At 42.8% G+C, this 26,659-nt stretch overlaps 1 protein-coding gene across 3 annotated transcripts in view; it reads right to left on the bottom strand.

Moving 5' to 3' along the window:
• The window catches only part of BLNK (B cell linker), a 97,658-nt gene that overhangs the window by 59,477 nt on the left and 11,522 nt on the right, over positions 1 to 26,659 (bottom strand). For all 3 annotated transcript variants that reach the window (XM_081863281.1, XM_081863279.1, XM_081863280.1), the window contains one exon: positions 495 to 541. In XM_081863281.1, coding sequence (XP_081719407.1) covers positions 495 to 541 — 47 coding nt within the window. The remainder of the gene's footprint in view (positions 1 to 494; positions 542 to 26,659) is intronic.

The following is a 26,659-nucleotide window of genomic DNA, read 5'->3' on the forward strand; positions in this document are numbered from 1 at the left end:
CTGGTACATTTTACTGTTTATAGGAAACCATTTATGATGTTTGGACCATTTATACATCCATATATTAACTTATGTGTTACATATATATGTGTGTGTGAATATACTTAATGTACTTAATATATTTATAATGCAGAATTAAGAACAGACTAATATATTTGTATCCAATCTGCTGCTTTGAGACTGATCTTTATTTTTTGCCTTTGCTTTTGTCTTGTTTTTCAGTTTACTTTGTGCATGATTGAATCACAAAATAAAATAAACTCATAGTGTTTATGGCTGATATAGACCCAAACGAAAGGTGGAATTTATTCTGCAAGGCCAAGCCAGTTTGTTCTAATCCAAATACAAAATAAATATAGCAGTTTGGATGATTCTCTTCTATGTAAAAAAAGGGGGGGAATGAAAGGAGGATATTAAATTAAATATGAATCATACAAAATTAACTATGAATTGCATCTGTTCACTTTGTGAAGGCCAAAAAAGTGAAAACTTACGGCTGGTCCATTATACAGAATCTGTTCATCTCATATTCTGATAAATTCTGAAAGAGAGAGAGAGAGAGAGAGTGAGAGAGAGAGAAGTGTTTTTGTAGGGAACAGCCAAAACAAATGAGGAGTTAATTGAACCTGAGTTTCACTTTAGCTGGAGGACAGTTAGATTACTCTGTGGAGTTAAGTAATCATATTCTTTTAATGCCACTGAAGGATTAAGTCCTGGTTACTTATTAACTCTTTATTACTAACACTTGGTGATACTGTGGAGGGGAAGTGGCACATGTTGTACAGTGCAAAATCTTCCCAGGAATGTTGTGCATAAAAAACCCCACACAGGTTAATGAATGATTATTAAAACTGCAAGCAAGAGGATTAATTGGATGAGTCTCCTTTTTGGAGCTTCCACAGAATGTCCACTGAGGCTCCAGGAGTCTTGCAATCCTTGAGCGTTTGAGGGAAAGGAGAGGCGTCAAAGAACACTGCTACTCAGAAATGAAGGCATTCAGGGCTCTCCCATACTTCCACTTGCCCCATGGCTAGAAGGCACAGGTCCAACGTTTTCTGCTTGTCCCATACTTTCTAGGCATGAGTCCAAGCAATTTCCCATTTGCCCCACTGCTTTCCTCAGGAAAACTCACTCTTTACAGATGAATTGGAGCAAACACCATTCACCACGTTTTATGCTCATGAATGCATGACAGGATGCCATCCAAATCTTGATTTCTACCAGTGGAGGCCCCATCCAGTGCCTCTCCACTCTGCCATTGGTGTTCAGTGAGTCTTTGCCCTTGGCCATGACTCCTCATCTAGAGAACTTAACATCACCAAACCCAGTTTTATTCCTATTTATTTAGAAGATTTTTTTTGGCTTCCTCCAGTTGAACTATTGGGTTGCCGTATCACTAGGATTATAAATATTACTATTGCACACAATGACAAATTTGTATTACTGTTATCACTCAGACAAATAACATATATTTTAGCACAGACTTCAGTGTTTATTTGCAGACCCTTTCAAACTGAAGACAGCAACGTTCTGTTTATAAAGTTTTCACTGCATTTTTTATCTTGGTGTAACATAAGCTTGAGCGTGTCATTTTTACAAAATTTATAACCATCTGTCTACTTGCACACAAGCTGAATTTGATAGATTTACCATTTCTGCTGTGTTCCAAAAGCAAAAAGCAGGGTGAACTTCCAAACAGGGATTTAAAACCCCAACTTTATCGCAGAAAGCATGAGAACCAGATAGCATGGAAAGCATGAGTTCAGTTCCTCAGATAAGATAACTTAAGCAAGTTCATGTCCTCCCTGCAACTACCCATGACCCTCCAAACCTTTCCAGAAGGTCAAGGGCCCTTCCTGAGCGATGTAGGATGAGACATAGGGAACGCAACTTTTGTTCTGTAAAGTACCTTAAGTTAACTAGTCTTCAGCTGAAATCCATGATTTCTGCCAGTACAAATCCAGAGTGATAGTCATGTTGAAGTTCTGCAGTGAAAGCAAGACTTACTCTTTGGACACAGTGGCGTAGCGTGGGGGGTGCAGGGGGGGCCGGCCGCACCGGGCGCAACATCTGGGGTTAGGGCAAATCCACGGGTTAGGGGGCGCAAATCCACGGGTTAGGGGGCGCAAATTACTTGCCTTGCCCCGGGTGCTGACAACCCACGCTACGCCACTGTTTGGACATCTAATATATTGATTGTGGGGTGAAGGTTGGCACATACCTATGCACAGGTAAACACACAATGGGTTTAGAAAAACAAGTTGCAAACAGTCTGTCCAAAAGGCCAAGAAATGCTAGAGGTGCTTGTCAGTGGGACAAAGCCCAAAGGTAAGGTAAGTTCAGTGACCATGCACCTTTTCAGTCTTCCTAGCTTTGCTATTCAACAGCTGTAGTGAGAAAACAAATCATCTTGACCAAGCTCAAATGAGCAAAATTAAATCTGATTATTTCTAGCTCTGCAGTTTCAGCCTTAGTATGCCTTTGCCTACGTTGTTAACTAGTGCTGACTTTCAGGTCAGAAGCAGAGTGATCTTGTTGCCTCACTGGTTTCTGAATATTATTAACATTTTGTAAATCCTGGTTGGGATTTTTTTTGGAGGGGAGGGGGAGCAACTACTAAGAAAGTTTGGTTGGGAGAGTCCATTTTTGCACTGAGCTTTACCTCCAGGCCTACTGCAGACCACTGAACTCCACATGCGGACCCACCAAAAAACTGTAATCTTGACTTCACCTTTAAATCCATGCTTCACCAATAACTCTGCCTGGGTAATATAATGTTTATTTTCAAGAACTGGCAATCCTGTTCTCTTCACAAGTGTGGAATGGAATCCAGTCCAGGTTCTGAAATCAAATCTGGAATATTGCTGGCTCAGCTAAAACTGATTTCAGAGTGGAACTAAGTGTTTCCACCAACCCTCAACCCATATATATATGGCATATGCAGTATCTCAGCAAAACTGTGTATCTACAGACTGTTTTCAAATTCAAATGTACTGTATCCCTGCTTCTCATTATGATTCTTATCTGCATTAGGAAAATGTGGCATTTCAGACTCTAGAAAACCATCTATATTTAATACTAATCCTGTAATTACACTGTAAGACAAAACAGAAAACTAGTTTCACACACTGTATGTACCATAATTAGGGGATGCCTGACTAGGTCTCGAAATCAGCAAATTCCTATGGAGATATATATATATATGGATAAGGAAAGGGGCAGACAGCTTTTTTTTCTGCCTCAATTCATGTGCCATTAAGATCTGCATGAGAAGCAGAAATTTAATGGGTAGAGCTTCCCCCGCTTGGCTGGTACATCAGTTGCACCTATTCCTGATATGCTCAGACCTGACTATGGTCCTATATGTATTAGCTACATCTCGATTTGACTACTGTATTTGCCTTGCAGATTTGTTTCATTCTGGGTTCAAGCCTGTTATGAGTTACTTGTAAAGGATGACTTTTACGGAAAGCAAGACAGGGAGAGAGGAACCTTGCTCCTGCTTCTTGCTCTCTCACTCTCTCTGCAGTTTTTGATACCACTGAACATGGTATCCTCCTGGGCTGGCTCTGGGGAATGTGAATCAGGGGTGCGGTGCCACAGCGGTTCCAGTCCTACTTACAGGACCTATGGGATGAAGGTGGCGCTGTGGTCTAAACCACTGAGCCTCTTGGGTTTGGCGATCAGAAGGTTGGCAGTTCCTATCCCCACGATGGGATGAGCTCCCGTTGCTCTGTCCCAGCTCCTGCCAACCTAGCAGTTTGAAAGCACGCCAGTGCAAGTAGATAAATAGGTACTGTTGTGGCGGGAAGGTAAACGGTGTTTGTGTGCGCTCCGGTTTCCGTCCCGGTGTTCTGTTGCACCAGAAGCAGTTTAGTCATGCTGGCCACATGACTCAGACAGCTGTCTGTGGACAAACGCCGGCTCCCTCAGCCTGAAAGCAAGATGAGTGCCACAACCCTGTAGTCGCCTTTGACTGGACTTAACTGTCCAGGGATCCTTTACCTTTTTTCTTTTTTACTTATGGGACCAAGTCCAGAGAGCAGCATTGGGAGAGTGCTTTTTGACTCCCTAGCAGTTCCACTATGTGGTGCCACAGGGCACTTGTTTTAACCCAACTGCTATTTAACATCTATATAAAGCAGCTGGGAGCAGTCATTAGGAGTTTGGGGTCACAGTACTGTCAGTACGATGATGATACTCAGGGTTATTGCTCCCTAACATCTGACTTGGGAGAGGCCATGTAGCAACGACTGGAGTCCGTGGTAGGATGGATGAGGGATTTTTATTTATTTATTTATTTTTAAGTTGGCAACCCTAGAAAGGAATTACTACAATACTGTGCAGCTTAGTATAGTCACTATTCTGATTCAGATCAGAAATCGAGGTAGTATTTATTAGGATTTGCCAAAACAATTTACCACCAAAAACTGGAAATAAAACAGTTACTATCATTTGGACAGACTGATCTTGGGAAATAACATATTAGATATACTTCCTATAAAACAGAGTGATTAATGTTTGGAAAGTCTCGGTTCACTTTGTCAAACTTTTTGGTTATTCTAGAAGGATTTTTGCATTCATCTAGGGAGTAATTAAGGATTTTATTGGTCAGTTAACTATTATTAATAATAACAACAATCATTTTATTATTTATACCCTGCCCATCTGGCTGGGTTTCCCCAGTCACTCTGGACAGCTTACAACACGTATAAAACCACATCTAGTAGTTAGATGGTAAGTACTATTTATTGATAGCTCAATGGTCTGAACCTCAAGTTCACTGGAATGTGATTAATTGAAAATAAACCTAGAAATGAGTTACTCTAGCATTGTGCTGTAGTAACTCCCTTCTTCCGTGTGTACAGTGGTGCCTTGGGTTACATACGCTTCAGGTTACATACACTTCAGGTTACAGACTCCACTAACCCAGAAATAGTACCTCGGGTTAAGAACTTTGCTTCAGGATGAGAACAGAAATCTTGCTCCAGCGGCACGGCGGCAGCAGGAGGCCCCATTAACTAAAGCGGTGGTTCAGGTTAAGAACAGTTTTAGGTTAAAAACGGACCTCCGGAACGAATTAAGTACTTAACCCGAGGTACCACTGTATAAAATGCTTCAGAAACTCTGGCACAAACATTCATTCTGGCTTTCCTCCACTTCTTGATTTTGCTCACATGCCGGCTAGCCTGAAAACCATGCATGCTTGGTTTAAAAGAAAAACAAATCACCATTTGCCTTTAAGGAAGTAGACTGTGCTCCTGCCTTCAAATAAAAACTTCCTGCATTGTAACATCTGTTGAGAAGTCACTTCCTAAAGCAAATTTGTTGATGGCTACGCAAATGTCCCACACCATACTTTTTTCAGGCAACATTAAAGACTTCAGGTATGCAAACACCCATAACCCACACTTCACCCTAGGAAAGGTGTAGCTTTTCTTATGTGTACTCTGGTACATTTGCAGTTTAACGCTCTACTTTTCCTGTACAATACCAAACAGTGGGTGGGGGATATGAGCAAAACACACACACAATTCTGAATGCTAAAATATCCCAGCTAGTCCTAGAGTTCCCCATGGAAGTATTTGCTAATGCCCTCTGTGACCATTTCAGCATTTGGCAACCAGTGGATGCTTTTACAACCCCTAATTAGCTGCGTCAGCCAAGTCAGTAAATTAATACTGAGATAATCCTTTTTTCGCCTGTCTCTTTTGGACTCATCGCTTGCTTTCCAAAGCTTTTCTAACAAGAGCTTGGAATGGGTTCCCAGCATTCCTTGCAGCTAGACAAAAAAAGAGAGAGAAATATTGGGCTAATTAGTATAGAATGGTGCTTGTTTTATGAGTTATACAGAAATGAATTAGTCAATTCGAAATTTCTTCCCAGAGTTCAAAGTTAAAATCTGAATGTGCTGAATAATAACCTACTTCCCCCAAAATAAGATTCGAAGTCCAAATCTTCTTCCCAATTAAAAAGAAAACATTTTAATCATATTCCACTTTTCTTAAAAACAAAACAAAACCGAAGAGGACTAACAAACACAAACATACCGTATTTTTTGCTCTATAGGACGCACCCGACCATAGGACGCACCTTGTTATAGAGGGGGAGAACACGGAAAAAAAATTCTCCCCCTCTCTGCTCAGCACCCCTTCAGCGAAGTGGCAGGAGAAACGGAGCCCCTTCCATTTCTCCTCCCGCTTCGCTGAAGGGGCACTGCGCAGCTCTCCCTCTCTGATGAAGCCAGGAGAGTCTTGCTCTCCCGGCTTCAGCAAAAGGAACCCGAAGCCTTTGGAGCCCAGTGGGAGCTCCTGTTGCGCTCCAGAGGCTTCAGGCGGCTATCCCTGAAGCCTGGAGAGCAAGAGGGGTCGGTGCACACCGACCTCTCTCGCTCTCCAGGCTTCAGCGAAAGCAACGCGAAGCCTCCGGAGCGCGGAGGGAGCGCTCCCTTTGCGCTTCGGAGGCTTCGCGTTGCTATCGCTGAAGCCAAGGAGCCTGAATTCGCTCCATAGGACGCACACACATTTCCCCTTAATTTTTGGAGGGGGAAAAGTGCGTCCTATAGAGAGAAAAATACGGTAATTTAAGAATGAATCAGTTACCAAACATTGCAAAACAATAAGGAAAAAACCAAAAACATATAGACTACTGGCAGTGTATGGAATCAAATACTTGCCCCCCACCCCCGGAATATGAAGGTTTGTAGACTATTAATAAATTTGAACTGAACCAAGTGGGAGGAACATGGTTGTATTCTTTGAAATGTATTCTAGAAGGATGTGGAAGTCGAGAGAAGGTTATATTTCCAGTATTAGTTAAAGTATGTAAGGTGTGAAAATACCCTTGAGGTTGTGGAGTAATGTATGTACGTCTAAGTTTCTCTAAGCCGCAAACTGAGGTTACAAAGTCAAATAGCACCTCTCATCCTGGCATGTGAAGATATCTGGTGGAAAACCAGAGTTCGGAAACATAGAGGAGGGCATGTGACCAGTGAAAACGGAAAATATGCATTGATTGAAGCAAGGAGATAATTTGGTTTCAAAGCCATTTCAGTGTAGAAAACTCTGACATCTGGCGGTCTTAATGAAAAGTGCATTTTAAAAACTCTTCTCAGAAGCAGTTTTATGTCATGCGAATTGAAAGCCAGGGTTCTGAGATATTTTTAAACGAAAGTGAACTGTGGAAAAAAAAGAAATGGGAAAGGGCTTTTATAGCACTCAAATTCTTTTTATGAATGTACTGTGTGCTTTGATGTGCTGTATTTGTGGCATCTAGAATTCAAGCTGCTTTCCCAGATATGCCAGTGGTCAGGAAGACGATTCTTGTTCACACCAAAGTTGCTTGGTCATTTATCTTAACATTCTTCTTGTGTCCAGAAATTTGTTATACTCTTTCACTAATGCAATGACTCCTGCATTTGTCATGTTTTATCCTTTTCTTCCTATGCTGTTGGGTAACACAATTTGCTTTTCTGTTTCTTGCAAACTGGGCCAGAGCTACAAAATTAGAACTTGGAAAAACTTGCAAGACTGGATCGTGTCAGACACACCAGAACTTTAATAGGCCATATCCTGAACAAAGGAAAAACTAATGGTGAGAAGAATTTTAAAACTACACTTCTCATTTAATAGTAAAGTGACCTTGCAGGCATCTAAAAGAAACATTTATGTATTAATCTGTATGCTTTTACTGGATTCCACTTGTTGGAAGCAGGAATGTGCTAAATTAAGCCTAAAATAAGGCATGAGTATGCTGCATATTTGTGTCTACACAAAACAAGGGCAGTTGTGGTGTTTCAGAAAGGAAATGAACAAACATTGACAAGAAGGGCAACTGTGAGCGACAGAACCACGGAACCAGTAACAAGGGCCTGGAGTGTGATAAAGAGGGAGAGAATTGAAAAGTAAAAGTGATGTAAAGTGGTACCTCGGGTTAAGAACTTAATTTGTTCTGGAGGTCCGTTCTTAACCTGAAACTGTTTTTACCCCCAAAGCACCACTTTAGCTAATGGGGCCTCCCGCTGCCGCCACGCCGCCGGAGCACAAGTTCTGTTCCTGAAGCAAAGTTCTTAACTCGAGGTACAATTTCTGGGTTAGCGGAGTCTGTAACCTGAAGCGTATGTAACCCGAGGTACTACTGTACAACACCTGCTCAACTTTGTAACAGACCTGTTGAACAGATCCCTGTTACAGTTAATTTTTCTCCAGTCTTACAGATGAGAGATTGAAACTCCCATGAGGGATTTGTGTGGTGTGGGAGAGAATCGTGCACTCAGGATCCTGCCTTAAGGTTGGACCATATTATCTTCCAAATCCTAACATCGCGATAAGTATGCATGAATGAGAAAAATAAATAAAAGATACCTAAGAATGTATTAAATCTTTTTCTTTATGCAACTGCTGCAGCCAGAATAACCTGTGCACAAATGTGGAAGGACAAAAACAGTCCAACCAAAGAGGATTGGCGGAATGAGTTAATAGAATATGTGGAGTTAGTGATGCTGACGGTAAAGTTAAGAAACCAGGATGAACATACCGTAAGAGAGGAGTGGGAAACCTTTGGAGAATATTTAAAGAGTTATAGCAGTTACATAAATCTCCAAGTAGGACTAGATATAGGAACAGCAGCTAAATTAATTACAAGGTGTAGAAAGATATATAGCCCAACTAAGAGTCAAAAGGAACACCATGGTGGGAGGTGTGGGGAAGTCAAATAATGTAGGATAATGAAGAATATTGTGAAATGGGTGTACCAATTTACGGTAAAAGCATAAATTAATTTTTTTTAGAAGAAGAAGAAGAGTTTGGATTTGATATCCCGCCTTTCACTCCCCTTCAGGAGTCTCAAAGCGGCTAACATTCTCCTTTCCCTTACCTCCCCCACAACAAACACTCTGTGAGGTGAGTGGGGCTGAGAGACTTCAAAGAAGTGTGACTGGCCCAAGGTCACCCAGCAGCTGCATGTGGAGGAGCGGAGACGCGAACCCGGGTCCCCAGATTGCAAGACTACCGCTCTTAACCACTACACCACACTGGCTCTCTTTTAACTTAAAAAGAATAAGACCTGCCCCCCCCCCCAGTTCTCAAAGCTTTCACATACATTGTTTAAAAGGTTAATAATCAGCATAAAAAGAGCAAAATAGATTCAAACCATCCAAAAAGCTTAATAGCATAACATATTGCAAATTAAAATAATGTGCATCCTTGCATGCCAACATAAGATCCAGACAGGACACATTTCAGCTGCATGTTATATTTGGAACAGTCTTTTCAAATTCTGCTTTCTGCCTCTTCATGTTTCTGTTATAAAAAACTCATAAGCATGTTTACATAAAAACCTGTAAGGATAAATTATTAATTTTCTGCTTTAAAAATATTTCTATATGGGTGTTATTTGGAAGTATTCTATTTTTAAAATGTAAGACTGAGTAATCTTATGCCTTTCTAAGCTGTTACATTTATCATTACTGGTTGTATTCTTTCACTATTACTTGGAAAATTTAACAACAACAACAACAACTCCAGAATACACCCAAGTTGTGTATTCAAAGACACAACTCTCTCCTGAAATCTGAGAGTTCTAAGGATAGACTTGTGCTATGACTGGCGTTGACTTTCTGACACATTGGAGTTCATTCATTCTAGCAAATTGCTTCTGGTTTCTGGATGCCTCAAGTGTGGTAGCATTTGCAAATGACCAGCAGTAGATCAGAAGTGGCTCACTGCTGGAGAAGGGTCCAACAGGAGCTTTCTGGTGTTTCTGCTTGACTGTTTGGAAACCACTTTGTGACTCCAGTATAGTGTCACATATGAAATGCCTCTTTGACTCTACTAACAATTTGTGTGTCCTTGCATCCAACAGAAGCTAACATCATCGTCTGTATTCAGCTAAATAATTTCAGGGTTGAGCCACTGAAATTAATGTACCTCAGTAACTTAAGCCCATTGCTTTCTACAGATCCACTCTTACTTAAGCTTGGATACAATTCAGCCTTTATTTGAAATATTGATTGTCTTTCCACTCAGTAGGTGCCACGGCAGAGTAGAAAATACCCAAAACACAAAATCACATAATACAAAATACAAAAACCATTTTAAACTGTAAAAGTAGTTAAAACCACAAAGCAGGCTAACCTATCATTTCAATGCAATACAATAGAACATTGAAAATGCAGGGGCGAACAAGCCAGTCTTTCCTTAGTACCAAAATGATAAAAAGGTTGGGTGCTAAGTACACTTTTAAGGGAAGGGCATTCCAAAAGTAGGACATCACTTCGAAGAGGGCTCTTTCTCTCCTCACCACATAACATGCCTCGCCGAGCCATGGCACACAGAGAAGAACTTCCTCTGAAGATTAGACTATTTCAGTTTGTATCAAGGTTCCCGTAAAATTATATTTAGCTGCAATGATGCAATAGTAGCTTGCAGTTTAGTGTGATCGAGCCTGCCAGCTCTATGTTCCTCTTGCCAGCATAATTCCTTCCTTCTTAAGCCTGCCTTCGTACTACTTATATATTTTGGATAGTGTGATAGTCCTAGCATCAGTTCAGAAGCTATCTTGGCGACTGCATTTTGCTGCAGATAAACTGTACTCTGTTGAATCAATGGGTTGGGAAAACCAGCAGGTTCCTTAACTGTTCTAAATCAGATGATAAACAGCCTACTGATGACTACAACATTCAAGTTATTTTTAATAGGGTGGGAGGGATCCTTTCAAAAATAACAAGAAATGGTAGCCCGTCCAAGAGAATATAAAACTCTAGTGTTGAAGAAGGCAGAATATCAGAAGGATCTCTGGCATGAACAGAAGATGTCTGCTTTGGGTAGACACTCCTCTAATTTTTGGCAGTTGTCGTTCATGAGACTAATACAAACATTGATGCTCGGCCCCTGCATTCAACGTGGGAAGTCCATTTTTGTCTCTAGGTAACATACCTGCTAGATTTGCTTTCTATTCGAATGACATTTCTAAGATCGTTGCCAGTGCCTTCAGGGGCCCAGCCTGTCATGGTCCCCAGCTCTGCGGTTCCACAGGCCTCTGAAGAGAAGGCTCAGATGAAGAGAAGGCTCGGGACACTTTCCACAGGGGAGAGCCTTCAGTAGCTTCTCCTGTGCCTTCCTAGCTGGAGGATGGTCCTCCTTGAACCTAGAGAACTGCTTCCCAGAAGCCCCTCCATCTTCTGGATCAGGGATGTCTAACCACTGATCCATCAAACGTTGTTGAAATCCAACTTCCATCAGCCATAGCCAGTACGGCCTATGGTCAGGAATAATTTAATTTAATTTTTAAAAAATTATACACACTTCTCACCCACATGTCTCAAAGCACTTAGGGAGGTGGAGTCCAACAACACCTTGAGAGCCCCAGTTTCCCCATCCCTTTCTTAGATTTTTCAAAAGACAGAAGATACAAAATCAATCCTCTCTGTAACAGAATACTATGTAGAGCATCTCTAAAACATGTCTACTATAGCCCCATTCATTTCAGTGAACATCATTCCCACAATAGTGTGCATAGGATTGGAGCCTTATTTGTTCTGGAGTTGAAGAAAGGGGCGTGTATGGGAGGGTGGGGATCAACTACAAAAAATTAATCTTCAGTAAGACAGATCCTGAAAGATAGATCCTGAAGCTGAGACTCCAATACTTTGGCCACCTCATGAGAAGAGAAGACTCCCTGGAAAAGACCCTGATGTTGGGAAAGATGGAGCGCACAAGGAGAAGGGGACGACAGAGGACGAGAGGGTTGGATAGTGTTCTCGAAGCCACAAACATGAGTCTGACCAAACTGCGGGAGGCAGTGGAAGACAGGAGTGCCTGGCATGCTCCGGTCCATGGGGTCACGAAGAGTCGGACACGACTAAATGACTAAGCAACAAGAACAACAAGGCAGATCAACATTGTTGCTAAACATTATGCTGATTTTCCTTTTAGGAACCCTAGAATTCTGGGCAAATGAAATCTCTCATAGCTATATAAGCTAGTTTTAAGAAAGTTGTTGAACAACTCAGCAATGCTTTGTATCTTGTCACCCAGCCTGCATGTTCATGGGAAGATACCTTTTGATTCGAGTTCAGCATTTGATTCTATTCATAGGGAATCGCTCAGAGAGAGAGAGAGAGAAAAGGAGTCAATTAAATGTGGATGTCAGATTCCTTTTGTTTGGGGTTTACAACTACAAGGGCTTGCTCAGAATTAAAAGGTCAATTGACTGTTTCCAGTGGTGGAACACATGGGTGTCTCTTGGCCCCTTTGAATACTGACAGTGTGGCCAGAGGTCAGCTAAAAGCAATATCCAGCCCTAGAGATAACGACTTTTTACTTTGGGGAAATGGGCTCATTTCTTATCCAGAATAGACTTTGTGGGTTAGGAATGCAATCACCCAAATCAGCTCTCCTCTAATAAAGCAACATATTTTGAGTTTAGTCTTGCATTCCACTCTGGGATACAGATTTTGTATCTGATGCAGCAGGGCTCTTATATTCAGATGTCCTTTCCTTCAAATAATCATGCAGCATTACATAGGGTGGAGGCTGCGGCGATGCAGTGGCTGTAGTGCCCTCCTGATAGCTGCACTGCTGCTGCTGCTCACCACGATCAAGGTGGGGTTGGCCAAGGCAGCAGTGAGGTTGGGAGAGCTCTGGACTGGCAGTGGCAACATCCTGCAGATGTGCAAATATGTATAGCCACTGCCAACCTGGAGCGCTTGCTCACAGCTCCCCAGCACCAATAGACACAGCACCAGCACTGCACTGCATCCAACTCAGCCCACTGCTGGATGGAACTTAATATGCAATGTGTGCATTCCTAATCAGGTAGCAATGCTAACTATCAACTGCATACTTAAGCCTTTTGCTTGGGAGGTTAGGCCAGTTAATAAACAATTCTGGGGCAGATGGCTCAATCTTTGACTCTTGATTTGCAGTGAGCCCAAATATTTCCATGGAAACCTGACCTTCTGGACATACCTGGCACCAAGAACAGGAGATAAAGCCAAACCTTATGGTTTAAATTTATATTTTAATGTTGTTCCTGTTCCTGTTACCTGCCCAAAGAACTTAGTGATTTGGGAGGGGGCAACACAGTGTCAGATGTTCCAGGGGTACAGAACAGGCCATTATTGTCCTCCACCTCAAACCATCTCAGACCACTGGCCATGCTGGCAAGGGCTGATGAGAGTTGGAGCCCAATAATATCAGGAGGGGCAGCAGGCTCCCGCCATTCCTGGGCTATGTTATATTAGAATGCTCCCTGCTGTCTCCTGGTTGACCCTAGGCAATATCCATCTCTCAGCCTAACGTACCACATAGGGTTTAAATAGGGATAAAATGGAAAGGGGAAGAAACTCATATTTACTGCCTTGAGTTTATAGGAAAAGTGGTACAGGAAAAAAAGATGATGATGATAACACAAAATGGTTCAAATGTGGCTTTATCCCAGTAGCCTCCTCATTTTTTATGACTTATTTTTTCCCCTTTTAGCTTGACAAAGCTTTTCACTTCCTGCCTTTCAGCCTCTTGCAAGAAAATGCTCTAAAGCCAGGGTGGGGAACTTGTGGCCCCATGGATGTTTCCCAGTACCTAGTACCCTCTAGCCCCATGACCAATGATCAGAGATTATGGGAACTGTAGTCCAATAACATCAGGACAGTCACACCTTTCCCAACCTGTCAGCCTCTGTGTGTCTTTGGAGCTTTCAGGAGAAACAGGCAAAGTCAAGAGCCCTAGCGAGGCAGGGAGCACACAGGGCTTTGGGCAACTCCAAGTGGCCCTCCTAAATCAGCCATAGGAGGTGTTTTTGGAGGAAGCTATAGCCAAATGAAGACTCATGTCCTCTGAGCAGGCCTGGAGTGTAGCAGGCTCCACCTCACTAGAGGAGCTGACTTGCTGGTTCAAGGGCTGTCACCTTATTTTGTAGTCTTCAGCTTCTGAAAGGCTGAGGAGGCAGAGATGCTGCAGAGGACTCATTCTCTGAGTCAGAGGGTAATGGCAGGACAGTGTCTTCCAGCTGGGAGAGCCCTGGATGTTCTCCCAGCTGGCCATTTCCCCCTTGGTATCCTGAACTTTGTTCTCATCTGAATATTGGGTCATGGGCCATGAGATTTCCCTGCTCTAAAGACCTCCGTTTGCTGAGTTCAACTACAAGGTTCCACACTTACTGAGCCGAGGCAGTAAAGGATTTGGCCTTTACTGTATATGTTTTGCATGCTGCTTGCACCAGAAGGAAAGGGAAACCTACTATCTCCACTCTTGTCAGGCAGGATTCTTTAAAAATAATGTTCCATATTGTTACCGGTCACCCCAACCCCTGCCCAGCTGTGCACGAGATTTCAGGTGTCTTGGCATTTAACCAGGGTTCAAAAACGAGGCACAATAGAGACTGTAGTGTCTTTAAGAGATATGATTTTAATTTCACAGATGTATAACCTGAACCTGCTTATGGAGGAGCTCACAGCAGCAGTGCCCAAAACATGCCAACTTATTCCATAGTATCAGTATCTTTTCTCCATAGCCTCTCCTGCTCTGCAGGATACTTGCCAGCTTAACTGTTCCTCTCTGCTTCCTCGTTACAACCCTGCCAACCCCCTTCCCTAAACTAAACCTTTGTCATGAACAGGCAGGACGATGGGGTGGAAGAAGAGGATCCTGATGAGAGGCATAGCCAGGACTGGGACACACAGGGGCAAGCAGGAGATGGGGAAGGAAGTACTCACAGTGTGAGGGAGGATGGTAGGGGGATGGAGGTCAATGCACAGGAACCAGAGCAGCAGGATCTATCCTCAGAGCCAGAGGGGCCCCTATCTCCATGAACATGGCAGACTCTGAGATGTAAGAAGCAGCAGGAGAGGTGCTCTAGGAGGCTGAGGCAGGCAAGGGCCCATAGCCCAGCTCATTAGCTGGCCAGGTGGGGCTCATTAGGTCTGGGAGGAGGGTTGTAATTCCTCAGCTGCAGTAGACTCTGAGCAGGTGAGGGTCACATGCCTCATCAAGCCTAGATGCTGCAAAAGGGAAGCAGAGCTGAGGTGCTGTGTCTGCTGAACTGCCCTTGTTGATGGACCTTGGCCTCTGCGGGACTGTGCTATAGGTTTGATGCTGGACTGTATCCTGACTGCTGGACTTCAGACTTGGTTACTTGGATTGACCTTGGACTGCATTTCCTGACCTTCGGACTTTGCGTGTGTGGCTCGATCCCTGGACTTGACATACTGACTTGCTGCCAGGTAGGCCAGGGCTCAGGACAGCCCTTTTTATCTACAGAGGGAGGACTCCATTCATTTGCATTCCAACACCTATTTCCTCTGAGGCTTTGAACTCCTAAAGGTTAACTCTCCAGGTGGTCATCTCACAAAGAAGTTTGTCTGACTTCATTAACACTTGTTGATTTGGCGAGGATTACAATGTCCAATACAAAACCCAGCAAGTGTGCCTACTTAACTAGCTTTTACAATAACAGAGGCTTATTGGTGAGTCCACCACAGCCTTAATACACACTTGGGTCTGGCTGTTTCTTCCAAGGAAATTAGCTTTGACACCTTCAAACCTCAAAAAAATCCTAACACCTACAAATCTATAACAATGTTTAATGAAATGGGAAGGGTCAAATAGTTTTGGACCAGGTTTCTTTCTCTCTCTCTCTCTGCATCAGTTGCAGCATTTATGCAGAATGTTCATCTGCAGCTATATCTTGCAGATCATTTTTGTTTTAAGCAGTTCTAGCTGGCTCTCTAACAAATAAGAATGGAAGCAATCTCTGAGGCAAGTTTTGTCTGGTTAAATCCCATCCTCATCATCCCTCACCTGTTTCCCTCCTCTGGGTCATATCTAAATGTTTAAAAATGTATATGTGAAATGCTTATATGCATCAAATGTCCTGTTTAGTTTGGCTCTTATACAAGTGTCTTGCTGCTAAACAACAGTCATGCACATTTGTAAATTTGATTTGCATCAGCTTCATTTTGATTATGTAATTTTTGGGGAGCTAAATTGGCTTTTTTTTTTTTTGCAATAGCCTAATGACTCTTTGAAATGAAACTGATCAGAGCTGAGTGCTGACATGAGACTACAGGGCAGTGTTAAACTCCAGCAGTAGCTGAAGTCAGGGACTAACATTATCACATCCTTAAGCACCACCATCTTGTGTGGATCCTTCCACAGTCGCTATTCACAAGGCAAACATTTGGATTGGGGGGAGGAGGAGAATGAGAGTTTACAAGAATTTAATGGAAGGAAGAGCTTGTGACTGAAGACTGTGGTCAGTCACCTCTGTATTCTAATGAGTCCCTGCTGGCTAAGGGCCTGGGAACTGTGCAGAACCGCTCCCTGCTGACACTGACTGCCAAAGTAGCGCGCTCTCTCTCTCTCTCTCTCTCTCTCTCTCTCTCTCTCTCTCTCTCTCTCCCCCCCCTCCTGTTCTGCATCTGGATGAGAAAAACAAGAAAGTGTGGGAAATAGCTCAGTGGAGAATAAGAAAAGGAGGGGAGTGTAAACAGGAACAAGGCATTTTGCTGCCTGAGGCAAAAGACAAGGTCTCTCCCTCAGCATTTCACATACCCAGAAGAAGACAACCAGATTGGAGACCACGTCCTTTGCTACACCTGAGGGCGGCAGGATAGTAGAAGGGGGTGCAGGCTGGGTTGTGCGGCATACACAGCTGTGTCTTCCAACACCTTTGATGCCCCTTCCCAGCCCTAGTGATTTCTGCATGAGGTAGCAGTCTCACTCTGCCTAAGAGTAGACTCTGTTGCTTCCAGATTTGGGTGCTTAGTTTGAAAATGGGTTGTTGAGATATCCTAAATAGGTAGTTGACAACATTAAAAACCCCAACAACACTGGTTTTTTGTTTTTTACCCAGAAATGATAAATCTGGGTTAAAGGAGTGGGGAGCAAGGAATGCAGGCTGTCATTATGATGCCAATGATAATACAGCGGTACCTCGGAAGTTGAAAGGAATCCATTCCGGAAATGTACGGAAACCCCTGCAGCCAATCAGAAGCTGCGCCAGCCGCGTTGGACGTTTGGGTTCCAAAGAACATTTGCAAACCTGAACACTCACTTCTGGGTTTGTGGCGTTCGGGAGCCAAAACATTCAAGTCACAAGGCGTTTGTCAACCAAGGTATGACTGTATGTGACTTCTGCCACAAATTGGCCAGCATGAGAAGCACCCACTGTCCTATAAGAATGGATTGGGCAGGGGTTGGATGGGACCAAATCTCAGAAAATTTGCTTTAAAAATGGCTGAATTACATGAATTTAAACATTTTGCACCGAAGAACTGGCACCCCATGTTTGGTTACCATTTTTTTGTCTCCACCCAACATATATCTTAAACATACCCATTTAATATATCAGACAGCCAAGGATGCTGCAAAGCTTTGCTTTTAGCTGGCTTAGTAAAAATCTACCATGTACTGTATTTAAAAAAGCATAAAAGCTCCTCAGCTGTTTTGTAAACATTATCTGTTGCAGTATGGTGATCATACTATAGCACAGGTGGAATATGTTACATGACTGAAATACGGCTCCTATCAGTGTATGCTAAATGTACATTACCATACTTTCTTTATCCCATAATAGCATTTGATACTTTGGGGGACTAGAGAACACTACTGCATTTTAAAAAACAACCAAAACCCTCCCTTCATCAAATGAGTTCTTTATAATAGCAGATAGGCCCATTAAAATAAGTGCAATTACTGATGTGATGAGGATTCTGTGAGCTTAAACTGTCTCATGCTAATATTACCATTGCATATCTTTTAGAAGTAAATCAGTCTGAATATATGAGCTACATATATATTGTGCTTACCAAGAACGCATGTCAGAACACCAGAGCTCAGCATTCTCATTCCTGCTCATGTGTTCATCTTACATTGGAAAAGAAAGGGGTGAACCTTCAAGTGAGAGATTGCTTTGCACAGGATTTCCCCACCCACCTCTTTAAAAGCAGGCACAGGCTCAACATTTTCACAAATCTGAACTGTGGAATTACACCTAGAATGAGTGCACCTAAATTTCATTTCAATACCTCAACGTTCAGTAGAGTTTTGCATTACTGACAAAAAAGTCAGACTGCCGAATGAATCCAGAAGCTTGCCTTTGTTCATCAGTCATGCAACCTGGTTCAGAATTCTACTGTGAAGAGGAGAAGAAAAAGATCAGGCACTGGCACCCTCATGCCAGCATATAGTGAAACCTCATCTATCCTCTTGCTCTACAAAAGCAAGCTGGCTTCGCCTAACAGCCCCCCCACCTTCTACGTAGTGCAGTAGAGTGGAGAGGGAGGAAGGTCAATTGGTTCAAGACACAGATGGCAAACATGTGCAAAGATGGGTTTGGACTACAACGTCCATCATCCCAGATGATTGGCAGTGGTGACTGGTGGGATTTGGCATCTAACAACTTCCTGAGCACCTGATCCTCATCTGCTTCAAGGGATACTTGGGAGGTAGGATCATGATTGCTCCATTGAAATCCTGTAGCAAGGCAAGATTGATAACTGCCTCAATGGCTTTGTACAACTTCTTCTGCAGAAGGATGGCATTTAGCTGAAGCAGGATTTGAGAATGAGCTGCAAGTGGTAGCTTATGTTGGTTACCAAATCACAACCCATTACTCACCAAGAAGATGTGTAGCAGGGGTATTGCACATTTGTTTATTTCAGGCTGTTGTAGACTGCGGGTGTTAACCAATGCATGCGCCCCCTCAGTCTCTCTCTTTCCCTCAAAAGCAGTAAATGATATTGAAATTCTACAATTGCTTATGCGCATAAGGCAAGCAGTGCATGGATTTTCACAATAGATTGTGGTTATTCAGCTTCAGCCTCTGTGTTAGGAAAGCTTAAGTAACAGTTTTATTAGGGTATTTGTCAATGGGGAGCCAATCGTCTTTAAGCAAGAAGAATCAAAACACAGTGTTAACTGGGGGATTTCAATCAATTTTAATTAAAGCAATTTTGTTACCAAACTACTTAATGGCTTACTAAATATTACTAAGCGCTACTTGCCAAAGCAGCTTTTGTTTTTCATTAGTGGCTCCTTGCCATCAGCAATGATCTCATCCCTTCAGATATAAGGTTCCATTTCCTTAGAGCTCCACTACAAATGCCAGCTTTTCTTTTGCAATTAAATTGCTAACTCTCCGAAGAGCAATAAAAAGCTATACTTTCTCTGCTGGCGCAACTTCTCAAATCAGGAAGTAGAAAAACCAATTTCTTAAACGAGCTGCAAATGAGCAGAGAGGGCAGTTATGGGGAAATTACTTTAATGCAGATTTACTGTTCTTTATGAAAAAGACAAAGATTTTTTTTTAAAAAAAAGTGGGGGGGGGGAGCCCGCAGTTCTTGTTTTTACAGATATTGATCTGTAAAATCTAAACTCTCTAAAAGCCTCACTGCGAAATTAATAATATAATGTTGGCTTCTATTTTCAGAGAGTTGTCTGTTTCTCGTTGGCTCCTATGGAAATTAGGTAGGGGACAAATAATTTGATGGTCAAGGCACAGCAGAGTTCACAAACTGCTATTTCCACCTGATGACATGCTAATAGGCTTTTGATGACCTGCCAGACAGGCATTGCACAGTTTATTTGGATTGCCTTCAGGTTGGAGAGCACTACACTGGGGTGCATTTCCATCTCTTGCCGTTCAGTAGGCAGGAAGAAGCACAAGAAGGGACTTTATTCCTGTTTGGAAATTGGAACAGGGTGGCATAGGACTACCCCTCGCCAAAACTGTTCACTTACCAACGCAGATGGTAGCTGCATGATCCAAAAAGGGCTACCGTCTGGCTCTGCCTTCATGCTATGATGCCATCTGGCTTCCCTAGAGCATTTGCAGAGTTAACAAGGGGAACAATAGCTTCTAGAAGCACCCGAAGACAATCAACCACAATTAAAACGAAGCTACTTTTAACAATGAACTTTAAACGTAGACATGTGGAATCGAGCATTTCGTATTATTTCTTTTCCTTTAGGAGCAGCAAAACCCTTGGACCTTGGCTGATATCACCCAGTCTCCTCAACTCACAGTGTGCCCTAGAATACACCCAACAAACACTCCACTAAATCGGTGCAGTGTAAGGGAATAGTTTATGGTTAGGCAAGATGTCTTTCAAATTTGTTTGTCATTCCTGACCTTTTCATTGTTGCGGGCAGGGGAGTGGGTGAACCTGTAAGATAGGCATGGACCCTTCAGTTGTTGCGGGACTGCAACCTCCTCATACCTGACCATTGAGCTCGGGTGACAGTGAGGAGGGGAGAGCTGGTGTCCAAAAGATTGTTTACTTGAGGGATGGAGATGATGGAGATGATGGCGTATTGGGAGATATTTATGTCCAAGGAAGACATCTTCCATCAATCCCAGTGCTTTGTCCCTGTTGGAACTGATGGACTGGTCTGACGGGTATATGGACCTCCTTTGACATGTAGACTTACTCAGTGGAAGTAAAGAAGTTCACTGAAAAGCCCATGCCAGTTCCACGGTGGCCCTGCCATGCTCAGTCTATAGAGAGGTGTGTGAAACAAGTCATAGAGGCAGCAGGTAGGGTGTACACACATGAGAAATGTGAGGCCAAGAAACAAGTTGGTGACTGTTGTCCCAGAACAAAGCAAGACTTGATGAAATTTGTTGCGTAAAGTTCTTATTAACCGATACCATTACTTTCTAATGTTTTACGATTGCAAGGCAATGTTGTATGCTTAGTATGATAAGTTTTATGCAGAGAAACTAATTATTTTATAGTATTACCTGACATTTTCAGAAGGTAAAATCAAGCTTCTTTGGTTTTCTGAGATCAGTTCATGTGCTTTTTAAATCAAATGTAGGTTTACCAAGCTAAATGTTGTCCAGTTACAAGAATTAGTAGCAGATTTGAATTCCTCATATTCCCAAAATTTTTTTAAGCCCCTCCACCACTGAAGCAATTTGCAAAAATTAAGTTTCACCTCCTAAAATGACATGCCCTACGCCATAGCCCCAAACTTCATGGGCAATGGCGAGGGATGATGGGAATGGGCTACCTCTGTAGGAAGCCATTGTTTGTCCACTTTCTTAACATGGCATTTATTTTAGCTTCCTAATGCAACCATTTCTAGTTGTGAAAAGTAAAACCAAACTGGAAGCATTACCAGTGCTGAATGGTGGTAGACAGTGGTTCTGGTTCTGCTTCCACTGTCAGATGCCTCTGAATTACCAGTTGCTGTTGATCTTGTTCACATGCACCCTGCAGGCATCAGGTACCACTGTGAGAGCTAGACTGGCCATTTGATGAGCCCTTAGAGTGATTCAGCAGGTTCATCTTACATAAAAGCCAATGAGCAGGGGGGTCGTGGAGCTGTACAACACTGCCTTGAGCAGTGCAACTCTTGACATAACATACTATTTTATACAATAGCCAGGACAGGCATTGGACTATAGATTGTCCATAGGAGGGATAATGAAGTGAATTGCAGTTAGTGCAGTAAACATGCAAGTCCCACTGTGTTCACTGGAATTAATTTCTGGGTAAGCAAGTATAGGATGGGAGCCTAAAAGCTCTAAAATGATCAAGACATCTAAGCATTTCCTGCTAATAACAGTTCTGGGAGAACTTTGGGGACCATATTTTCTCACCAGTCGCTCCCCATGCTGGTTGACACCAGACTGCACACACACACATATATGTGTGTGTGTGTGTGTTAGGCAATGCAATCAAAATTTGGAACAAGATTACACAATGTTAAAATCTGAGCAACCAAACAGGACTAGCAGGTGGGGGAAAAAAACACAACCCTCCGCAATCGAAGCCTTTCTTCTGTTTCCTTTGAATTTGTTTGTAACGGGGGCAAACTCCCTGGGTTTTAAAATATGGAATGGCTGATAAATATTTTAATAACCTCCTCTGCTTCACTGAGAGGAATGTCTGCTAGTTTTCATTCGTTGGCAGAGAATGCTGACAATGGACAGATTGTTCACGTTTCACCGGGAGTTGCCAGTTCCAGCCCAGTTGGGGACTGCTGTTCCTTTAAGAGCTCCCGCAGAGAAGAAAGCTTGACACAGCCCCTGAGCGGCTCTTAGGCAAATCTCTTAAAGGAATAGTTGTCCCTTTTGCAGATAGCGGGCAACCCTGAAAAGTCTGGTGGTTTTTGCCTTTTAAGTTGAGAACAATTGCAGGTTGACACTAATTAGTGATTAGGCCTATGCTGATTTCTCTTCTGGCTTCTTCTGTGCCTGCCATTGCTTGTTTGGCTTCATTCATATTCATAGCAGATGGTGTAATTTAGGAGAAGGCAGGATGGAGTCATCATATTAGTGAGGGGAAATCTTGAGTGTTCAGTTCTGTACTTTTTCTGTGAAGCCATCAAGGAAGTTCCTTTACACCTTTAACAGCTTTGCTAGCTAAGCATAATGTTAAATGTAATTTGAGAAGCTCAGACAAGCTTTGTGTGGTTGGAAGTAGGTGCCAAACTATTATAAGAACCATGCGGGCTGGGGAGTAATAGTTAGAATAAAAGTGATAATGATTGGCTGCTGTCACCAGCCCACTGGCTTGTCTTGTGGCAAACTTATCTGGTATTATGACAAGAAGAAAAGAAGGAAAAAGGCACAAGAGAAAATATTTATTGAGGCCAATGCGTTTTGAGCCAAATTCTTCCCCAAAGGCACCATGAATATAAAATGGCGGCTGCATATGCACCATAAATGTAAAGCCCATTTAAAGTACCCCCAAATAATTATGGGAACTGTAGTTTAAGGGTGCTGGGAATTATAGGTCTGCGAGGGGCAAACTACAGTTTCTGATTCTTGGGGAGCAGAGGGTCCCTTTTCTTATCAGCAGCTCTTTGCTGAAGGGGGTGTTGAGACAAAGTCATAGAACTGCAGTTAAAAGGGATCCCAAGAGCGGGGGCCACTAGGTGGCGCATCGGAAGATGGCTGACAATAACATCTCTCCGACCCACACGAGGTAATTTGGAGGCTATGATGGGGGTAATTAGCCTCCTTAACCCCCCCAGGATTATGGGGGGGACGGCCCTTGCCTGCTGTGCCCTATACCACCCCCTAATTTGTGGGGGTGGGGGCACTAGGCACAAAGCCCTCCTGTGGGATTTTCGGCACTCCTCGACGCCGTCCCCAATTCGCGCCGCTGGTTGCAATGATCTTTAAAAGAAACAATTTGGACGTGATTAATTGCACATACATCAAGGAAAAAGGGGAGTAAATACTGCTGACAGAAGAGATATCTGATAACAAGACGAGAAGAAAATACGAGAAGAACGTCAAGATACGGTATGACAAATGACTGAGGGGGGAGGGGGGGAAAACCTGCCTCTACCTCTTTATGTGATTTAACAAGAATCCCCCTCCCCTAATGAGTCAGAAATTAAGGACTTAAGCTGTGGATTTAAGGCTGTGTGGAGATAAACTTTCGATCCAAAGCAATGTTTCAAGATGAAGCTGGAAAGCTAAGAGTTTTGGAGTGTCGCACTCAGAAAAAAAAATGCCGTCGCCATTTTGTGAGGCATTGTGGGAGCTCTTGGGTCTGGGAGGAGAAAGAGAGAAATAGAGTTGTTTACATATCGTGAATCAACTCCTCGGTGGGACTTAAGAGCGACAAATGCCAAAATTTACGATGGAAAAAGTGATGTTATCTACGAAGGAGATATATGGAAACCATCTGGACTTAGTGGAGGAACGGGAAATCCACACAGGATTATTACACTTGCTATCGGCTTAAGGAGACTAACAGAAGAGATCGTAAAGGAAAAAGAGAAATTATATGAACAAGATATGATGTGGCAACACCAAGATAAGACTGGATAGAATTATGAACTTTGTTTGGACTGATTGGGACTGATTTGGACATTAACGCAGTAATAAGAAGATGATCTGAATTCCCCTTTGGATCTTGAAGTATTGGTTCCCCCAACAAAATTTTAAAATTTGGCTTTGTAATTCGGAACTTATATGATGTGATTTAATTTGATGTGATTGGCCAGTTAATAAAAATTATTAAAAAAAAATAAAAATAAAAGGGATCCCAAGAACCATCTAGTCCAGTCCTCTGCGATACAGGAATCACAGCTACATACGGCCATCCAACCTTTGTTTAAAAACTTCCAGTGAACAAAAGTCCACCACCTTCTGAGGTAGTCCTTTCCTTGGTTGAATAACTCTTACGTTTAGTCAGAATTGTGGGAAATTACAGTCAAAAATGTGTGAGTGCTAGTTAGTACATGAAGGGGTTAAGACCACAGAGCTGTGTCCTTAGACTCAGGTCACACCCCCTCACTTCAGACAGCATGCTTGATGCTATTTCTGTATTTTGTACCCAAGCGTATTCTACCTGTGTTTTCCTTGCTGTGGCATGGAATAACACATGAATCAGACCTTTGGGTTTTGTAAGTAAAGTATTTTAAACCTACTTAAGAGTGTGTGGTCTGTTCATTGCCCTCTGGCAAACAAAGGTGCGAGTACTGTAAGCCAATATAATAGGGGTCTAACAACCTACATTCCCATGCTATACAGCTGCTTAACTTTCTCCCGTGGGGGCTTTCTCCTGCTAGAGAGTGTATAAAGCCTGGTGTTTTGAATTCAGGTGTCCAACCAGTTCTTTTGTTTTCCCACACGTGGATCACAGATCTCATTATTTTCCTCCCAAAGAAATCTCCTTTCTTGCAATTTGAATCCTTTGGTTTGTGTCCTACCCTCTGAAGCAGCAGCAAACAAGCTTGCTCCCTCTTCCATGTGATAGCCCTTTTGATATTTGAAGATGGCTATTACGGTATATCACCTCTGAGGCAATACAGAGAAAGTTATTTGCTCCGTCTTAAATCCCACTGAAATTGGTGGAAAAGGTTCTTGCTCTCTTTAAAATGAGATTTAAGAAAATTACTTTTAAAAACTATGGGCCAGCAACTGGGCATCATTTAATACATGTAAATGCTGGGTAAATTTTCCAAGTTTCTCTACTGTTGAATGGGATTCTTTTTCTTTTTTCTTTTAAAGGGGGGTGGGGTGTTTTACAAAGCCACTTACAAGCTCCCAGAGTATGTTACCTCCAAGTAACAGCTTTCATCTTACTTGAAAATATAGCTGTAAAACTTTAAGAACAAAGGGTTAGACATCAAAGGATATTCTTTTGATCTATATTTAATGTGAATATGAGTTATTTATGTTTATTTATTTATTTTTTGCATTTGTACCCTATCTTTTTATGATAAACCATCCTTGCTGTTGTACTAGCATTCCTCTCCCCCCCCCCCACTTTTTAATTTGGGTTGGCTTGTTTTGCGTTGAGAATGTAGATGGATTCAGAATGCAATTAGACATATTCGTGGCTAATGACGGCTACTCATCATGACGGATATATATTATGTCCAGTATCGAAGGCAGTATGATTCCGAATGCCCGTTTCTGGAGATTATCATGAGTGAGAGAGGACTATAGCGCTTGTGGGATTCTCATAGACATCTGGTTGCAATGGAGGCTGGTCCATTAGGATGAAAGGGGCATGGCTCTACTAGCCCCCCGTCTGCCTTCTGGCTTACAGAAAAGTCAGGGTGCGACTCTGCCTGTCATTGGCTCTGGCTCCACCTCCTGTTGGCCTCCCTGCTTTCCAAAATAACAGCACAATTCAAAGTGTGGGTGCTGACCTTTAAAGCCCTAAACGGCCTCAGCCCAGTATACCTGAAAGAGCGTTTCCATCCCCATCATCCAGCCTGGACACTGAGGTCCAGCTCCAAGGGCCTTCTGGCAGTTCCTCCTTGTGAGAAGTGAGGCTACAGGGAACCAGGCAGAGGGCCTTCTTGGTGGTGGCGCCCGCCCTGTGGAATGCCCTCCTATCAGATGTCAAGGAAACAAACAACTATCTGACCTTTAGAAGATATCTGAAGGCAGCCCTGTTTAGGGAAGTTTTTAATGTTTCATGTTTTATTGGATTTTTAATATTCCAATGGGAGCTGCCCAGAGTGTCTGGGGAAACCCAGCCAGATGGGCGGGGTATAAATAAATAATAATTATTATTTATTATAGCGAGTGGTGCTAGGATGCAGGTAGCTCAGCAGGTCTAAACCACTGAGCCTAGGGCTTGCCAACTGGAAGGTCGGTGGTTCGAATCCCCGTGATGGGTTAAGCTCCCATTGCCTGGTCCCAGCTCCTGCCAACCTAGGAGTTCAAAAGTACGTGCAAGTAGATAAATAGGTACCGCTTTGGCGGGAAGGTAAACGGCGTTTCCGTGCACTGCTCTGGTGCACCAGAAGCGGCTTAGTCATGCTGGCCACATGACCCGGAAAAACTGTCTGCGGACAAACGTCGGCTCCCTCGGCCAGTAAAGCAAGATGAGCGCTGCAACCCCCAAGTTGTTCGCAACTGGACAATTATCAGGGGTCCTTTACCTTTTTTATAGCCCCAATGAATAACAGCCACCATGGTTTAGTTGACCATTTTGTGCAACAGGATGCTAGACTAAAGAAGTACCGGTATTTGGTTCGATCCAGAAGGGATTTTCTTACCCTCTCTCACTATCAACATTTAGAGTGGAAACTCCTCATAGGGAAAGGATTATTTCTGCTTGTTTTCCTGTAAAATATACATTAACAGCTAGCAGTAGTAGTTGTTGTAGAAGTAACTTGCTGATGCATTAGAAACTGGAAAGGGAACTGGTAACTCCCCATTCTCAACAAGGGAA

The sequence above is a fragment of the Podarcis erhardii genome (assembly GCF_964252035.2).
Source record: "Podarcis erhardii genome assembly, chromosome: 5".
NCBI lineage: Eukaryota > Metazoa > Chordata > Lepidosauria > Squamata > Lacertidae > Podarcis > Podarcis erhardii.